This window comes from Mus caroli, unplaced genomic scaffold, assembly GCF_978045245.1.
Source record: "Mus caroli unplaced genomic scaffold, Mus_caroli_1 scaffold_13, whole genome shotgun sequence".
NCBI lineage: Eukaryota > Metazoa > Chordata > Mammalia > Rodentia > Muridae > Mus > Mus caroli.
Window position 1 is genome coordinate 120126314 of NW_028227268.1, and position 19498 is coordinate 120145811.

General features: G+C 49.8%; 2 protein-coding genes across 5 annotated transcripts in view; one reads left to right on the top strand and one right to left on the bottom strand.

Moving 5' to 3' along the window:
- Nucleotides 1-3090, top strand: part of Limk2 (LIM domain kinase 2) — a 65915-nt gene extending 62825 nt beyond the window's left edge. For all 4 annotated transcript variants that reach the window (XM_021176297.3, XM_085829163.1, XM_021176298.3 and 1 more), the window contains 3 exons: nt 233-288; nt 948-1105; nt 1463-3090. In XM_021176297.3, the coding sequence (XP_021031956.1) occupies nt 233-288; nt 948-1105; nt 1463-1607 (359 nt within the window). In that variant the 3' untranslated portion in view covers nt 1608-3090. The remainder of the gene's footprint in view (nt 1-232; nt 289-947; nt 1106-1462) is intronic.
- A 1221-nt stretch (nt 3091-4311) lies between these two features.
- Pik3ip1 (phosphoinositide-3-kinase interacting protein 1) lies at nt 4312-16810 on the bottom strand. Its single transcript, XM_021178211.3, has 6 exons — nt 16554-16810; nt 15575-15691; nt 15380-15499; nt 14219-14422; nt 14048-14126; nt 4312-5858 (listed from the first exon to the last, which is right to left on the bottom strand). Exons 1-6 carry the CDS (start codon nt 16618-16620, stop codon nt 5654-5656), a joined length of 792 nt encoding a protein of 263 aa, XP_021033870.1. The 5' UTR covers nt 16621-16810; the 3' UTR covers nt 4312-5653.
- Nucleotides 16811-19498: the final 2688 nt, after the last annotated feature.

Consider the following 19498-nt stretch of genomic DNA (forward strand, 5'->3'; position numbering starts at 1 on the left):
GGCTGTTCCGAGTTCTCTAGCCTTAGCCTTCCGTCTCCAGATCAAGAACTGAAGTATGGTGCCCCCTGGTGGATGCTGGCTAACCCTGGCTCATGGTCAGTCTAGATGAGCCTGAACCTGGGTGTTGTTCTTTATGACACGCAGTCATAAAGTCACCCTGGGCATCTTTGGGGCTGCTGAAGCCCTAGTTCTTGGCTCTGCCACCTGAAAGCTGCTTCCCTCTCTTCCCCAGGCAAGAGCTACGATGAGACGGTGGATGTCTTCTCTTTTGGGATCGTTCTCTGTGAGGTAATCTCGGGCTCAGATACGCAAGGAGCCCTCCCTCCCTCCCTCCCTCCCTCCCTCCCTGAGATCTGGGTTTTTCTCTTACAAGTGAACAGTTTGCCACAAACTCAGTGGTTAGGCTGCAGCCTAGCCCAGTATCTCTCAAAGCCCTGAGTCACGGAGACACATTGAGAACCTTTTCTCCTACAAAATTATAAGGGACAGGAGGACACACGATGGTTAGAATAATTAAAGTATTTTTTACGAAGTTGCTTTCTTCAGTAGACTGCAATAGAATATCTGCCATCTATAGAAAATTAAGGTGATGGCAGCCAAAGGGTTTCAGACATCAATGAAACCCAGTCCATCCCCTTGTAGAGCCTTGGCCCAGAACCTTGGCCCGGTAGAGGACGTAGCTGTAATAGAAATGGGCAGGTAGGGTACGTGGAGGCTTCTAGTGACCAGCATTGCTTCTGCTGCAGGGAGGCCTCTTCCGAGCCCTCCTCAGTATCCGGACTCAGTGTAGAGAGGTCTAGATTAGCATGGGAAGGGAGGTGGGGCACAGGGCTGCCCCCTCTAACTTGGGGTTTTGCCGCCCTGCGTATCTGTCTATAAGAGCAACCCTCCCTCCTCTCTCTGTGGCCTCTGTAGTCCTTCCTGACCATCGCTCTTTTTGCCTGCAGATCATTGGGCAGGTTTATGCGGATCCCGATTGCCTGCCCCGCACACTGGACTTTGGCCTCAATGTAAAGCTTTTCTGGGAGAAGTTTGTCCCAACAGACTGTCCCCCAGCCTTCTTCCCCCTGGCTGCTATCTGCTGCAAACTAGAGCCTGAGAGCAGGTTGGTGTCTCACCTCTTTCTCCCACCTTACAGCGCTCCAGTCCCGAGATGCTTGCTTTAGATCAACCCCTGCCCTTCCCTAGATGAGCAATTGAATCCTTGAGCTCCAGAGTAAACTGCTAAACCACTCAAGCCCCTGACATCTCTGACAGCCACATTAGGGAACAGGGGCAGCTCAGAAGCAAGGGGGCTGGACAAGATAGAAGAGCAGTGGGGTTTTTTGTTTTTTGTTTTTAAAGAAAATCTGGGCACGGTGTGTGGACCCACAATAGAATGTGTGGAATGAATGGGGCCATGGGTTCATTTCTCAGCTCTGGTTGCTCACATCTGTCTGTTGTTCATCCCTTCTCTCTGCAGACCGGCATTCTCAAAGCTGGAGGACTCGTTTGAGGCACTCTCCCTGTTCTTGGGGGAGCTGGCCATCCCACTGCCAGCAGAGCTAGAAGAACTGGACCACACTGTGAGCATGGAGTATGGCCTAACCCGGGACTCACCACCCTAGCCCTGGTCCATCCCCCTGCAGGGGGACATTCCACAGCCAGCATTGCCCCCTCTGCACCCTGTCCTTGCTGTGAGCAGGACTGCCTAGGTTTCCTGTGGATTGACGGCTTGCTTAGAGGCACAACAAGCCATCCCTACTACCTCCCCAGGAGGCACTTCGGTGCAGGGAAAAAAATTCTCCGCAAGTTTTGGGGGCCTAGTTTCTATCTGTAAATCCAACACTCACCTGAAAGCTGTGAAGAGGATAAAAGAGCCTGGATTCTAGACCAAGAGTCTGTTACTCGGGACTACTTGAGACCTCTGTGGATTGAGATTCTGGGAGGCTGTAGCTTTACACTAATCAACATGATCTGGGCCTGCTGGGCAGGATGACCGAGTGAACTGGCCTGAGGGCTCTGGAGTCTGGCTCAGCAAGGTGCAGGACTTGAAGTAGTAGTAGTGAGTTACAGAAACAGGGAACCTTCAAAGCATGTGAAATGACAGTAGCAATTTCTCATCCATCCTGGGATGCCCTTTGGAGCAGGTTTTAAAGAGTCTTAAGTATGTGGTAAAACCTACAGAATCCAACAAAGGACTGGTCTCTGCTCACAGCCCAGGGACCACATCAGTGCGTGGGGAGTTTCCACTTCAGCATCCTGTCTCAACAAGCAGTCACTCACAAAAACACCAAAGAAACTGGGGCTGGAAACAGGCCCTGCCCTCTAAAAGCCCCGTATCCAGGTTGGTGGGCTCAGTCAAAAACTCAGCATGTTGCCTAACAGTACATGGGTTCTGGATGCCAGCCTGGTTTGCCTCAGACTTTGGGTCTAAGCAGAGAGAAGGGGGTCCCATCAATTTCTTTGCACCCTTGTGGCAGCTACTGCACATCCTCTAGAATGTCTGGGCCAGGCAGCAACGTGGGACAGGCATTGGTGGCTGCTGAGTCCCGAAACTGAGATAGGAAAAGAACACCCAGAGCTGGGCCTTGTAGATTCTACCTCTTTTGTTGCTGGTCCAGCTTGCTTCCTGAGCCACACTCGAGGGCCATGGGCATGGGCAACTATGGGAGCACTTTCCACCCCTGGCTGTCAGGTGTCCAGGGACTCTAGCTCACCAAGGTTTGTCATCTAAGCGGGAGCTCACGCCATGTTTAACAAATTGGGAATGGGTTTGGTTATAAATGCGTGTGATGGGTTGCACTGGTGGGGGATTCAGAAAGAGTGGTTGCTGTTATTAGCTTTTATCTCTGGGGTGATACGTGAGATATTTTGTACATAGACGAAATGAATTATGGGATGGGAAGTCTTTGGCCACTTTACTTGCTGTGTAGACTGTACTTGCGTGTGGAGTTTGCACACTTGCTGCAGAGGGAATCCTGAACTCCCGATGGGCATGGTTCAGCGTCCTGTGACTGAGTATGCTTGCACTGTCCCCAGCAAGTGTGGGAGTGGGGCCCGCGCTAGGCCATGAAGCAGACTAAATAAATTAAGCAGTTAACATAGTGATGACAGAGAGTGCCAAAGTGACTTAGGGCCTGACTTAAACACGGAGGACAGGATGGATAATCACTGTCTGACCAGGGTTTGGTTCCCAGCACCCATGTGGTGGCTCTCTAACATCTGTATCTCCAGTTCCAGGGGTACTGTACCTCATCTCACCTCTGTGGGCTCCTGCACATACATGGTACACATACATGCTCTTGGGTACATAAATTCACATTTTAAAGTGTTTTAAAGAAACATGGTCTGCTGGCCACTTTCATATAACTTACCAGGGAATTCTCAGTCTCAAGTTTAATCCCCTCACCTGGACAACAAACCTTCAGAGATCATATGCATCCACTGGAGCCCCTCTGAGGAGCAGCTGATGACCTCATCTTAGGCCCGCAAAGCTATCAGGTTCTCGGCTGCTTACCCAGTCCTCAGGGGCCTTCTGCTTCCAGAGCTGTTGCACCAGACCACTGGCCCAAATAATGCCAATGTTTGGTAAGATCCTGGGCACCAAAGAAAGAAAAAGAAGCCCCACAGCCTCTGCCAAGTGTGGAAGTGTGTGTTTATAAGTCTACACGCAAGATACAGAGGCTGGGGAACCAAGATCAAGGCCAGCCTAAGTCTGTCTAGTGAATTTTGGGCCAGCTATGGCTAAAGCACTGAAAGCCAGATCTAATAGCTTTGTGGCTCTAAAATGAGGTCATTTTGTATATAAATGTAAAGGTAATGTCTCCTAAGCATCCTGTGGTGGAAGACTTCAGGTTAAGAGAATGTATGTTTGGCAGTATTGGTGGCTCACACCTTTAGACCCAGCAGAGGCAGGTGTATCTGAGGCCAGCCTGAGCTGTTACACAGAGAAACCAAGAATGGAATAAAATGCAGTCCCTAGTAAACACCGCATCTGAAGTTCCCAGTGCTGGGCTACAACTCAACCTGTTGCTGAGGTCAACTGCTAAAACTTGGACACCAGCCCTGCACATTCTCAACCCTTCTAACCCTAGGCACAACCTACCTTTCTCTCCCTTGGCTGCTGCAGAATTATCAACTGCCCCTTTGTCTCTAACCCCCAGCAAAGGCTGTTGAGAGGGTTTATCCTAAAACTTCCCTGCTCTACCTTGGAAAGAAACTGAAGGGCTTCAAGCCTAAGATAGTCATGGTGACCTTGACATTCTAACAACTCAGTGACCACTATCTCCCAGTGGCTGGGAAGTGACATCCTCATCACCACAAAAAATGTGCAAGGTAAAATCATGTTTTGTGTTTATATAAGTCAAATGCAAAACAAATTGCCATAGTTCATACACAGGTGTCAGAATGAGGTATATAAAACATACAGAGAAATACTTTCATAGGAAAGTAGGAAGTAGTACTGTTCTCTTTCCCACAGTCACCACCACCATGGGAACCCTGAGATCCAGGCCCCCTCAACAAATGGCTCGTGAGAGCAGCCTGGTGAAGCCTGCTCCCAGTGTTGGGAGTAGAAGGGCTCCTGGCTGGGGACACTGCCAAGGCCAGGAGGACACTGGGAAGCTGCTTTGCCCTTTCTGGAAACCCCTTCAGGTCTTTCCCAGTGGCTCAGTGATTGTTTTGTACCGGTTAATCTTAACCCTATGGAAGGAACTGGCCTAGGAGTCATAGAGCTGTCTGCAAGCCAGGTAGGACTACAATGCAAGCCCCACCATGCCCCTGTTACCTAACTTCTGGTTTAGTCTCTAGGCTCACCTTTCAGCTGCAGGTCACCAGACTCTCAAGCATGTAATTCCCATGAATTGGCTGGCTATTTTCTTATCAGTGCAAAATTGAGAGGTTCCTCTATCCAGCCCCCAAAAGACAGTCTAGATACTCAGGTCTACTGCATGAGGCTGAAGGCAGAAGCGGGTCCTTCACCTACGTGGAAGGTTCAGTGCAATTCTTCCAGAAACTTACAAGGTAGGAAGAGACCCTTGGGCCCAGGCCTACCCCACAGTTGTCAAGGCACATCACTGCCAGCAAGCTGGGGCATGCCCAGCAGTCCCCATCTAGAGCCCACTTGCAGCCCAGAATTCTAGCTTTTTACAGATTCATTTCTGGTTCTTGGAAGTTAGAAGGGACTTTCATCCTAAATATTTCTTTCATTTATATATATAGTTTTTTTTTTTTTTTTATGCTTGACCTTAACTAGGAATAACAGTATATGCCACTCAAGTTCCTGGATGACGAATGGAAAAGCAGAGACTGAGGCACCTTCTTCAGTATAGAGGACAGAAGCGCTTTAGCCAGCTCCCAGTCTTTCCTTGGCCCAGGCAATGTGGAAGCCCTTATTTGCCACAGCACCACTGTGGCTACTGTGCCAGTCTCTCTCCACAGGCAAATCCTGCTCCAAGGGATAGAAAAGGAGCGTTGATAGGACCCTACCCAGCCTCCTCACCCTCACTCATAATGCTACCTGCTTCTTCTTGTGTCATGGGGAGTCACATCCCCCCCAAAAGAAAAATGGGATAAGGTTTTAACCACAACACAAAATGTAGCTCCTCCCAACTGCAGGAGGGTGACCTGTCCTGTACCAGTGTTTACATGGGCACCTGCCCACTGAAGGGGCTCAGGCCCCAGGGGTGCCAGCCTGGCCTGTGAGGAGGGTGCTGCCCTCCTGCACGTCAGCAGGAGTCTGGTTGCTGTGCACAATGATGGTGTTTTCATCCACGGTCTCACAGGTGGGGTTTGTGAAGGCAGACAGGGGCAGGGTGATTCGCTGCATCTCCCTCTCACAAGCTTTCTTCTCATGTTGCTCTTTCAAGTCCTTCCCCCTGTCAGGAAAAGAAAGCATCAGGTTGAGCTTCTAACATGGCTTTGCTCAGTTAGCCTTTGTGCAGCCTGAGCAGGTCACCTGACCAAGTCAGGACTAAACCAGCCCAGGACCAAGACATTGATTAGCCATCCTATCGGGCAGCCTTCGACTCCGCAGGCAGCGCTGCCCACTGCTGGCTGCCCTGTCTTGGGTGGCTGCTGCATGGGACTCAGTGGGGATAATGTACAAGAAAGAAACAAAGTAAGACGGGGCTTTGTTTTCAGCCCAGGAGTCCCAGAGACCCAAATGCTTCACGACCTGCCTTCCTGGGCTGGCGAGATGGCTCAGCAAGAAAAGGCACCAAGCACCAAGCCTGACAGCCTGAGTTCCAAAGAATAAGGTCACAGGTGATATCTCACAAGTTGCCCTCTGACCGCTACACCTGCAGTAGCAGGCATGCACCCTCTCCTCCACAGAATAAATTTTTGTTTGTTTTAAAAGACTGTCTTCTCATCCTGAAGTCCTGGAAAGTGGGAGCCCAGGCTAGAAATTAAATGACTCAAGGGCAAACGATGAAAATGGCTATCAAAAACCTCTCAAGTTTGTCAATGTCTTTGATGTCTCCTGATACTCTGTGACCCATTTGGGCTGCAGTGCTGTTCTGCTTATGTTGAATAATCACAGCATGCCTGAGGGGTGTGTGTGTATGTGTGTGTGAGAGAGAGAGAGTGAGAGAGAGATGGAGATCTCACTTCAGTCTCTGTTCAGCCTAAGATTTAGTTATTTTATTTTTAAAAGGGGGCGGGGGGTGTAGAGATGGCTCAGCAGTTAAGAGCACTGACTGAGTCAATTCCCATAACCACATGGTGGCTCACAGCCATCTGTAATGGGATCTGACACCCTCTTCTGGTGTGTCTGAGGATAGCTACAATGCACTCATATAAATGAAATAAACCTTTTTTAAAAAGTTAAAAAACAACAAACAGTCCAGAGCATTTAAGGGATACAGGATAGACTCTAACAAGTTCATTGGGCTCTGGCTGCTCTTAAGAGAAATTGTGACGCAGAGTCAACCCCTAAGGCATGGTGGTACAGGGATTCAAACCTAGGTCTTCTAACTCCACATGTGGGCCCTTCCCACGGGAACCCTGCCCGTCCACTATGTCCAGTAGACTGCACGACAGAGCCAGTACCGACCCCAGGGCACATCCTTTGAAGCCAACTACTTGGGCTCTGCTCTCAGAAGGTGACAGGAACCAAGTGGATGATTAAAACTACACAAGCCTCAGGAGTAGAGGCTGAAGCAATGCAGTGCAGGTGGGAGTGGTCTTCTGGCAAAACTTCCACCACAAATCTCAATAAACCCAAGAGCCAGATGACTGCAGAAGTGGGAGGACGAGGTCAGTCGGCACAGGCCCCCCTCTCTCTCTGCTCATGCCGTCACTCAAGAACACTGGTGTTCATCATCTGTTGCAATAGTAAGCTCCCAGGCCAGGTGAAGGACTTCAGCCACCACTGCAACATGGTGCTGGAGAATGTGACAGAGATGTTGACTCCGAGAGCAACAACAGCAAGAAGTCATCTAAGCAACAAGGATCACTGCATCTTTAAGATGGCCCTGCTCATCCTGTGGTATGGACCCCATTCATCCCCAGCAAGTACAGCAGGAACCTTTCTCCCTCCATGAGAACTTGCTCCCGCCTTGCCAAGACCTGCCCAGTGCAACTGAAATAAAATATTGTTTGTTTGTTTAAATCAAAACACAGGGGCCTGGTTTAGATCTCAGGGACATAGCTATGATCATCTGTATCCAACATCCATCACATGATAGGCGCTGATGAAAGTTAAAGAAAAAAAATACTGGAGGACAAATTCACAGGAGCCTCAATTTAAATACCCTCTTAGCTAATTCCCTCTACTGTGTATCCTAGCTCCAGTCTAGCCTATCTGTTTAACACTTGGCAAGACAGCTCTCTGTGCCTCGTTTTTTTCACATGTGAAATACTTTTGAAGCAGCTTGCACAAGCCAGTGCAACTGCTTGCATGATCTAGGTTATGCCTTGCTCTGGCACAGTCCTGACTCGCTCGGCAATGTTACCCTCATTGCCCTTAAAAGACCTCTCCTATTACCCACCCAAGACAAGAATTATTCATCTTACTTAGTGATACCCTCCTCTCTGGGCCTTAATTTCACCATCTTAAAATAAGGAGTTGGGCATGATAATCTCTGGAGCCCTGGACCGTCTGTGATTCCCCCACGTGACTTAATGATCTGATCCCCGAGTCCCCATTGTAAGGTCACAGGAGGCTGATAAACTCATCCCCCTGGAGCCCCTGGGGCACCAAGTTTCTCAACATACAAGCCCAGGCCTGGCCTGTGCTTCCTGTTAGCTTTTTTGTTTGTTTGGGGTTTTTTTTGTTTTTGTTTTTTTTTTCTGAGACAGGGTTTCTCTGTGTAGCCCTGGCTGTCCTGAAACTCACTTTGTAGACCAGGCTGGCCTTGAACTCAGAAATCTGCCTGCCTCTGCCTCCCAAGTGCTGGGATTAAAGGCATGCGCCACCACTGCCCGGCCTCCCATTAGCATCTTGACTGGATATCAACTCCCACCTGGTACACTCATCACAGAGAGAGGGCCTTCTGGATTAAGCATTTCCTCACTTGTCTCCTCAGTCACCCATCAGTTGTGGTTGACTGCCATACAGAAGGAAACACCTATCTGTATAATTAATATAAAGCCATGCTCTTCAAGATGGCTCATGTAGGCAAACACTTGGAATGTCTGGGTTTGATTTAGTAAGGGATCCTCGTCCCCAAGCTAGCAGTGACTCACAAAAATAATGCAATCAAGTCGTGGTGGAGGCCTTAAATCCCAGCACCCAGGAGGCAGAGGCAGGAACTCTGTGAGTTCAAAGCCAGCCTAATCTAGAATGAGTTCCAGGACAGTCAGGGCTACACAGAGAAACCCTGTGTGGGAAGGAACATCTTTTACCAGAGGCTAAAATTCAAAATCTACAAGAATGCTGGAGGAAGAAAGCAAGCCAGGAACCCACCGCTTCCAGAATGCCATCGAGGTACCAGGAGTGATGCATCATCCAGGAAGAGAGACAGCGTTTTAACTGCACCTTTGATGGACGCCACACACTACACAGGCCCTGCCCTCACTTCTGCCCATTTATTACATGCAGAAGCCTGGTTTTCCTCCACTCCCTCCCCTATGAAGCATGTGTCTGTACCCTGATGAACAGCTGGTAAGGCAGGCTTCACCACTCACAAGTCTATAGGAGTCAAAACAGTTTGTATTAGTGGAGGGCTAGAACAGCAACCAAGGGTGAAGGAAGCAACCGCTGTGACTAGTCTGGATGGATCAGCCTTATCCATCTAGGAGCCTGGAAGCATGCCTCATCCCACGTGCCTACCTAGGAATCCTGGAGATGGAGGCTGCCAGGCTGAAGTGACCATTAGGCAGCCCAGCCCCCTCCCACTGTGTGGGGGCAGGGGACAGTCTGGCTGTTGTCTGGCAGCCAAGACAGAACAAAGGCTTACTCACTGGTTCAGCTTCTCTCCCATGGGGGTGGGGTGGTGTTGCCTTACTGTTTTCCCTCCTTTTATCAGACTAAGAGCTCCCTGCAGAGCTAAGACAGCACTCAGCAGGGACAGGGAGCAGCCCCAGCCGCCGCCTAGCTGCACCTCGTGGCCTGAGTGACCAGGACAAAGGCCCAGCCAGACGTGAGTTCCCTTCCACCCCCACCTTCAGCTATTCTTTCCAAGGAGGAAGCGGTGGGGCCTGCCCACCCTTCCCAACTCTGGGAAGCTCCCTTCATCAGCCAAGCCCCGGGCATCACAGAGTTGAAGACTTGCAGGAATCACACTAATGGCTCTAGGGCCCGTGTGCAAGCTGGGCTGGCCAGAGAGAAGGAAGGTGAAGAATCAGAGCTGTACCTGTCTCCTGCCTCCTACACCACCCTAGGCGTGGAAACAGCAGAGGCCTCTGCGGCTGTTTCCAAACCCAAAGCCGTGCTCTCACTCCAGATTTATTTATTTTATGTATGTAGGAGGCTACTGTACAGACACACAAGTGTATACCCGAGTGTGTGCACACTGACTCTATCCTCACAAGATACCCATGCCCCATCTATTATCATCTCTTTATCTCTGATAAAGCTGGGGGTGGGGGTGGGAGAGAGGGGAGAGGAGGGAGGGAGGAAAGGGAGAGAGGAGGAAGGACAGGAGAGGGAGGGAGGGAGAGAGAGATGAAAGGGGGAGAGAGGAGGGAAGAAGGGAGAGAAGAGAGGGAGGAAGGGAATGAGAGAGAGGAAGGGACAGGGAAGGAGAGAGGAGGAGGGAAGGGGAGAGGGAGGAGAGAGAGGAAGGAGGAAGGGAGGGAGAGGAGAGAAGAGGGAGGGAAGGAGGGAGGGAGGGAGAGGAGAGGAGAGGGAGGGAAGGAGGGAGGGAGGGAGAGGAGAGGAGAGGGAGGGAGTGCTGTTAAACTACCTGTCCAAGCAAGAGCAGAACTGGGTTTAAACCAAGCACTAGTGTCCTCTAAAGAAATCCCAGCTCACCTCCATCCTAGGGAGTAAACTGAGTCCCAGAAAAGGTGAATAATGTCCCTGATATGTGCTGTCAGCAATTGGAGGGGATGCTGAAAGAAGAGCTTAGGTTGGTTGTGTTTTAAGTTTCTAAATGAAGTCATTGTTGGAGAACTTTCTCTCTCTTCTACTGCCCCGAGTGGTTAAAATCTAGATGAGGCTGCTGGGTCTTGTCAGGGTGCTGGAGATAACTGACAGTATTTAGATATATCTTCCTGTCCAGCCAGCCATGCTGTACCTTAGGCCTGTAATCCCAGCACTCAGGAGGTCGAGGTATAAAGGCCAAGAGTTCCTAGCTATTGCTCCAGAGATGGCCAGCAGTTAGGAGCACTTGCTGCTCTGTTAGAGGACCCAGGTTTGATTCCCAGCCTCACATGGCAGCTCACAGCCCTCTGGGAAGGCCACAGGGCAGGACAAACATGCAAGTGAAACGAGGCTGGAGAGATGGCACAGCAGCCGAAGAACACTGGCTGCTCCTTCAGAGGAACCAGACTGGATTCCCAGCACCCACATGGTGGTTCACAACTCCAGTTCCAGACGGTCCAGTGCCTTCCCGGGCTTTTGAGGACAGGGTGCACTGATATATATGCAGGCAAACCCCACATACACACATACACACACACACACACACACAGTTTCAGGTCAGCCTGGGTTAAAGAGTAAGAACCTGCCGGGCAGTGGTGGTGCATGCCTTTAATCCCAACACTTGGGAGGCAGAGACAGGCGGATCTCTGAGTTTGAGACTAGCCTGGTCTACAGAGTGAGTTCCAGGACAGCCAGGGCTACACAGAGAAATCCTGTCTCAAAAAACAAAACAAAAAAACCCCTAAACAACAACAACAAAAAGAGCAAGAACCTATCTCAAAACAAGAAACACACACACACACACACACACACAGTGGTCGAGACTGGGTACCAAGGACATGATGTATTTTAACTCTTCTAAGTCTCAGCTCCTCATTGGGACCAGAGCTTCAAGGGAGGCGACGAGCTAAGTAATAATCACCGAACAGCAGGGCCTGACTTATCAAGAAGCATGCAGCATCTGATGCTGTCCGACTGCTTACATAAATGTCTGTGCAGGGGAAACATTTAACAGACATGATACCTACCAAGCAGGGGTGGCCTGAAATGACACTCAACGTAAAGTTCTTGCCCTGCCATCTGTTCCCTTTGGGTGGAGAGAGGGAAGCTCAGAGCTTGTTTCTAGACCACATGCGGTTTCCTGTTGTACAGGTTGTTCTCAGAGCTTGTTTGCTAAGGAAAGGGGTGGTCCCGAGGTTAGTGACAGGGAATCTGGTGACTTAGTGCCTTCCTCCACCCCCACCCCGTATACCGGAAAGTTCACTCAAGGTCACGTGGCAGCCCCATGACAGCCTAAAAGAGTAAAACTAAAAGAAAAATACCTGGCTTCTGCACGGGGCACCCACTGAACTTGGAATTGAGGGCAGCTAGATCAAGCTCCTGAAGGTCTGGAAACTGTCCTAAAATGGGAAGGCGGCCAAACGCTATCCTGAGGCTAAGGAACATGGGAGAGTCTCAGCGCTCAGGCTGGGTCAGTTGACTGGACAGGCAGAGGAACTATACGGTTTTCTTCAGAGTTTCTAAATGAACAAGTGGGTGTCACTGGCTGGACCTGCAAGTCTTCGATGCTTCTGAGGACCACACCCTTAGTCAGGATGCTCCCACAGGTCCATGGTTCCCGACTCACAGGAAATCAGAGAAACCCATAAAGTAAAATCACCTGTTCATGCGAATGGTAGAGCTGGGATTGAGAGCAACACAACAGCCTGGCGTGGCAGCGCACGCCTATGATCCCAGCACTCGGGAGGCAGAGGCAGGCGGATTTCTGAGCCTGGTCTACAGAGTGAGTTCCAGGACAGCCAGAGCTATACAGAGAACCCAGTCTCAAAAAACCCAAAAGGAAAAGAAAAGAAAAAGAAAGCAATACAGCACCAGTGTCCTTTTCAGAAACAGCAGGGCTGCAGTCACCATCCCTAACTCCCCAGCTGAGAGAGAAACTGAGGTCCAGAAAAGGTAAGTAGTCAAGTACTCACAGTCTATAGACAAGCACACCAGCTGCTGCTAATGGATCACTCGCTGTGCGCCATGCACCCAAGCTAAGCAGCCACACACCTTCCCCCCACAGGAATGCTTCCGATGGGTAACAAGAAGCAGCCTGCCCAGCAGGCCACATAGACGGCAGCTTGCTCCACCACCTATTCTCTCTTGCCTCAAGTTTCCTCATCTGAGAGCTGGAAAGAACTGCCATTCATCTGATAAGAGCGATTGGAATCTCAGCTCTCATGAGGAGGAAGCAGGATTCAGACTGCAAGAAGCCAGGCTTGGTGAGTTAACACTTTTATCCTAGCAACCAGGAGGCAGAGGCAGGCACTTCTCTGAATCCAATGCCAGACTGGTCTGTCTAGAGAGATCCATGACAGCTAGAGTTACAGGGTGACTGAGACCCTTTCTCCATCAAAACACCACCATCAAACAACAACAACCACAATGAAGAGTTCGAGGCCACGTTCTCGCTATATGAAGATTCCAAGGCCAGCCTAGTAGATGAGACCCAGTCTCAAACAGAAAATGAGGTTGGGGCAAGCCAAGCGTCAGAGCATAGCATAGCAGTAGGTGAGAACATGCCACTGCTGAAGCAATGCCTCGCCTGCCCTTTTCCATCTGCAATGTGGCTGACTCAATACCTCTAAGAACGCCTCGGGGTTAGAAAGTGATGGCTGAGAGGCTCTTCAACACATTTTAGATGTGGCTCCCAAGGCTGGACAATGCAGCCCACTCTACCACTTCCCTTTCAGGAAGGCTTCTCCTGGCAGAGAAATATCGCTGGTCCTTGGGGCTGGAACTCATACCCGGACTTTGTCTGAGAACACTCAGTGTTGTAACAATGGTTTTGATTCATGTCACTGATTAGGACAGACTTGTCCCATGGGGCTGCAAGTTTGTCCTTGCTTCCCAAGCAGTCTCTTACACTTTCATATCTTGTAAGGAGCAGCAAATGGATTTTCTTCTGTAATGATTTATTTTCTTCTCCCTACACTAGAAGACACCCCACTGATGACATTTAAGCCCCAATATGAGACTTCAAGACCAGGAGCTAGGGACCTTTTTCAACAGTGGAATGTTTTGACACATAGTCTCTGTCTTACAAATGGAGGTAACTCGCCTCCTGCCTGCTGAGATTAAAGATGTTTTGCTTTTTTACTTTTTTTTTTTTTTGTCTTTTTGAAACAGAGCCTCAGTTTCCAAACTTGTAAACCTCCTGCCTCAGTCTCCTGAGTTCTGGGATTAGAGTATGTATGAAGCAGGACACCTATCTTAGTAGCAAAATTTTAAAACTCAACAAAATGAATCTCTTTTCCTTCAGAGCATGACGACACGGGCTCAGAAATTCCATTCTCCAAGAGGTTGAGGCAGGAGGATTCCTTGCCCTGAGGGCCCAAGATCACCAGGCAGTGACTAAAACCAAATCGCTACTATTAAGCTGATTTTGATTCATTGCCTTACTTCCTTTTGAAAGACGCCAAGAAGCTGATGTGATATTGCTTGTATGTCTTCCTTAGCCCTATACCGAGGGATCCAGGAGGACAAAGTACCCACCTCTTGTAAGTGTAGCCCACAATAATGCCAGCTCCAATAGCGAGGATGATCACCATCATAGTAATGCCCAGCACGTAGCCTGCAAAGGACAGGACACCAGGTCCCATTAGCCACACCCTGGACAATCAGCCAATGACATCATCTGAGGAACCCCATCCCACGTAGCCATACCCAGAGTTCCTAGGTCTTTTTTTTCCTTGGAGTTCATCCTCACAAGCTGGCTGATCCCGATCACTGGCTGCACCTCGGCTGCCTCACTCCTGGCTGGTAGGGCGTTAGCAGGAGGGAACACCTGTGCCTCTTTGTCACCTGGTGCACCAGACTTCTCTTCCAGCTCCGTGGTAGAGGAAGGCGGTGGTGCTTGGGAAGTGGTCTCTGGAGGTGAGGTGAAAAATAGCTCTCATCAAAGGCTGTCCTAAGTGCATTCTACAGCCAAACCTGACAAGACTGTTGGGGATGTTTTGGGAAGGGTCTGCCCTAAAATGCTTCCCTAAACTGGTATCAAATCCTGCCCCAGGCCAGGAGTGGTGGTGAACACCTGAATTAAGGAACACAGGCAGGAACATCTATCTCTGTGAATCCCTGCCAGCCAAACAAGCCGGCTGCAAAATGAGATCCTATCACAAAAACAGAAAGGGGGAAAACAACTCCCCTGCCCCAGGGGCAAAATCAGACCTGAAAGGGCTGCAGGGATGCTGGGATGTTACAAGGCAAATGTGAGGAAATGGTATCAAGAAACAATAGCCTCTCTCTGGCCTCCTACTTGTCTGCTCAAATCTTAGTAATCTTCCTACACCTTGCTGGGATTGCCACGCGGTTTCTCCAGAGCCTGCACAGGTCTTCACAGGAGAAGACAATCCACACTGCGTACAAGATTCCTGCCAATCCCAGTGTTAAGTGCTTAACCTTGACTACCTCATCTAATACTAGAGAACTATTTTAGTTTTCTGAAGTCTAAAAGCTTTGAATTCAAATCAGAACACACCCATTGCCTTTGGCAGGTGGTCAAACTTCTGGGTGACTCAGATCCCCCACACAGCTTCTCGCCGGGGACTGTGAGCATGGGGCCTGGCTTGGCGGAACAGGCAGGCAAGCTGCCTCCCACCGTTGTTTACAAGCGCTCGCAGAGGATGAGCTCACTCCGAATGCCGCGGCGGCCAATGGGCTTTGAGCTCCGCCGCCTGGAGATAGCTCTGACCAATCGGACGGCGCGGGGGTGGGACGGGGCGGGACGGGCGTCGAGCGGCCGCACGTGCGCGGCGGGTGTAACCGCCGCTGCGCTGCTCGGCGCACGGGGCTGGAGTCCCCTACCCGTGGTCCCAGGGCGAGTACCTGGGCAACTCACGTCCTCGCAGGGCCGCTTTTCAGGGACGCCGGTCTCGCTGCTGATGTAGCACCAGGGTCCGCGCGGGTCCTGGTCCGGGTTCCGGCAGTAGTTGTGGTTGCCCGGGCCTGAGGTGGGGAGAAGAGGCGTCAAGGGCCGCGGCCGCCGCCCACCAACCCCGCCCGCCTCCCCGGGACACTCACTGGGCTCGGTGAGCGACTCGCCGCTGCCTTGCGCGGCCAACCAGTTGAGGCAGCGGAGACCCGGCGCGGGCGAGGGCTGGTCCTCCCGGTACAGGTGGCCGTTGTCCCAGAAGCAGCCTATGAGGAAGAGGAACCCGCCCGAGACTCTTAGTGCGTTTCTCTGGCCCCGCGGGAGAAAGCCCTGTGTACCTCAGAGTGTCACGCCCCTAGCGGCGTTTGGTCCACACACAACACTCAGACTTAGCTTTCTTCTTCCTTCCTTTCCTTTCTTTCTTTCCTTCCTTCCTTCCTTTTAAAAAAGCTTGAGATCGCTGCACAACTGCAAAGGGTTGTTATTCTTGGACTTGGGACCACTTTGAAGGTACAAGACGGTCTTTCTCCCTAAGGTCTTTCTGTGGAGATGGTGAGTTTGGTTCTGGGCAGTCAGACATGGAAGTCATCCCAGTGTTGAGAAGTCAATGTTATATAAACTGGTGTTCCCTTCTCTACGAATACAGCCACCTTCTGCTAGTTTAACAGACACCACCAGCTCCCAAGAGAATTCCACAAAAGCCTTTGATTCAGGGAAGCAAAAGATCCAATAGAGACCCCAGCTGAGGGACTCTGCCTCATCTCTTCAGCTCCCACTCCCCCTCAGCAGAAAGCCACAGGAGGAGGCTGGAGAGGGGCTGGTTTGTGCGCCTGCCACACTAAGCAAACGGACTTTAAAAAGGGTAAGACTCTGGGGAGTAGAAGAGACAATTCCCAAGCTCCATCCACTCGTGTGAAAGGAAAGGGAAAGAGAAAGTGACTACTTGTCTTTGTTCTTAATGGCAAAGATGGAGCTGCAAGCCTCTAGCAAGGAAGGAGAGAGAGAAGAATGCTTTCGTAGGATAACGAGAAAAGCAGCCAAAACCTTCCTTCCCTGTCGGCCTGACCACGTTTGGGGGATCTGCTTCATTTAAGTTGCTGCAGAAAGGGGGAGAAAACGTAATCTCACCTCCAGATCCATAGGCTTCCAGAAGCATGTTGCTGAGAAGAAATGTGTGTACCCAAGCCAATAGCATCCTCGTCTCTTCGGCTCGCAGGTGACTCAACAGCCAGTGTCCAAATGGGGTCTCCTTGGCAGCAGTTTTGTCTCCTTGCAGTCAGACTGGCCGGCCCTTGTTCTGCTCTTCTGGTAAACAGCCTCTCTTTAGAACTGGGAGCTTCCCAGCTAGCTTGCTGCAGCCGAGGTGTTTTTCAGCTGAAAGGCGCCCCCTGGGTCCTAAGCCTCCTAGACCTTACCAGATCACTAACCCTGAGCCAAGAGGAACTCAGCCAAGCCGAGAGTGGCAGAGAGGTTTTGCTTAGCAGCAGCTCCATATGAGACCTGCACAACTGCATGCCCAGGGCTTTTCCATCAGTGTGAGTACAGAGTCACTGTGTCGGAAGGCATCGTGGAGTGGGGTGGATTAGGAGCCCCAAAAGCACTACACAGTTGTAAGAGCGGATGCTGATTGCAGAAGCAGGAAGAATTTAAGACCACATAGACAGCACAACTAAGAATTATCTGTCTGGAAGCAATATATTTAAAGTGTACTTTGCTAGGGCCAGTTCAGCCACATTCCTTTACTAACATTTGAGGTTTGGGGTGTCCATATATAGTAGGAACACAGAAAGGGTATCTTTAGCTGAAAATGCATGTTACACAAACATTGAATTCGCTTAGCTATATTGTAAAGTCCACCCTTTTTACCAGCCCAGAAATAAAATGTCTTCCTTCCAACTCCCCTCAAGCAGTATATAGGAAATCCAGTTGCAATAATTGGTATCTACAGTTCAACCACATCCACATAACTTGGGGCTTTTGGAGTTTCTATTTGGCTGGCAGTTGAAGTTCCCAAGCAGCCTCAGTAAACTGAGAGAACAGGGTGGTTTGCCAAGACTACCTTGTGACTGGGGCAAATCCAAGAATAGAAACTCTGTTTTGATCTTGCTACAATGTAGGGAGGAAAAATTAACACTATGAAGTAAGTTTTATAGACTTTATCATAGTGGACAGCTAATGTGATTCTAACAATGAGAAGTGATTGAACCCTGATGTGTCTTTTAAAAGGAAAAGGGTTATTTTTATTTGTGGGTTTATCTGTGTCTGTACTCAGGCCACAGGAAAACTTCAGGGCCTCAAGAACTGGGGTTATAGGCAGTTATCAACCGTGGGAGTTAGCTGAAGTAGGCAATGGAACTCGGGTCAGCTCTTCTTGAAGAGCAGCAAGTACTCCTAATCTCTGAACCATCTCCCCAAACCACCTGACATGCTTTTTTTGTTTTGTTTTGTTTTGTTTTGTTTTTTTGGTTTTTCGAGACAGGGTTTCTCTGTATGGCCCTGGCTGTCCTGGAACTCACTTTGTAGACCAGGCTGGCCTCGAACTCAGAAATCCGCCTGCCTCTGCCTCCCAAGTGCTGGGATTAAAGGCGTGCGCCACCACCGCCCAGCGACATGCTTTTTTTTTTTTAAAGATTTATTTATTTATTATATGTAAGTACACTGTAGCTGTCTTCAGACACTCCAGAAGAGGGCACCAGATCTCGTTACGGATGGTTGTGAGCCACCATGTGGTTGCTGGGATTTTAACTCTGGACCTTCGGAAGAGCAGTCGAGTGCTCTTACCCACTGAGCCATCTCACCAGCCCCGAGACATGCTTTTTAAAACCATGTTTTTAAAACATGAGACGGCTCATTGGTTACGAGCACTTGTTGCTCTTGCAGAGCGCTTAGTCCAGTTCCCAGCACTTAGCATCAGGCCAGCTGTGTCCAGATCCAGGCTATGGACTCCCTCCTCTGACACTCAGTTGTGCACATACACATATGCTGGCAAAACACACATATAAATAAACACCCCCCCCCCAAAGAGTGTGCGAGTGTGTGTGTGTGTGGTGTGTGTTTATGTGTGGTGTGTGTGTGAGGTGGGGGGGGTAGGGTGTGTGTGTGGTGTGTGTTTATGTGTGGTGTGGGGGGGGAGGTGTGTGTGGGAGGGGGGTGGAGTGGGGGGGGGTGTGGGGGTGTGTGTTTATGTGTGGTGTAGGGGTGTGTGGGAGGGGGTGTGGGGTGTGTATAGGGTCGGATCACATGGTGTGTGCCCATGTGTGTAAATAAGGAAGTCAGAACAGGATGCCCAGTGTCTTACTGCCTTGAAACAGGTTCTCTTACTGGACCAGAAGTGTGACCTTTAAGCTGGGCTGCTGGCTCCTGGCTACATTCTCCAGTTGTGGGGATCCTGTCTATGCTCTCCAGTGCTAGGTTTTAGGTACACATAACCATGTCTGGCTTTTAATGTGTGCGCTAAGGATTTGAGCTCAGATCTCATAGGTACAGAGCCTTGTCCTTTTAAAACACCTCAGTTGATAGTGTGTTTGCTTAACATGTCAGAACCCTTTTGTTGATCCCTAATGCAACATTCTGAGTAGGGGAGTACAAATGTGTAATCCCAGCTCTGGAAGCAGAGACAGGAGGGTCAGAAGTTCAAGGTCATCCTTGGGCATGTACAGAGGACATTTGAAGCCAGCACTGGCTACAGGAGGCACTGTTCTAAAAAAAATTTTTTTTTAAAGTTTGATAAACGTTTTTGTTAATTTTACAAATATTTAATTTTGAAAACCTCCATATTAGCTGGTATTTTTAGATACTGGGACTTCATTGTGTGAACAAAATATTTGAATTTGTACTCTTATGAAGCTTAAATTCTGGATGGGAGAGACATGATATTTAAAACATCAGCATTATCACAGAAAAGAAAGTGATACAAGGCAAGAGAGAGACAAATGGAGTGTGTTTAACTGGATAGAGAATGTATACAAGCTGGGTGCATGCCCATCATAGGAAGGTGAGGCAGGAGGGCTGTTTTCCACACTAGATGGTGGCGTGAGTCTGGGGGAGAGAGTCACATGCAATAGCCAGCTTTA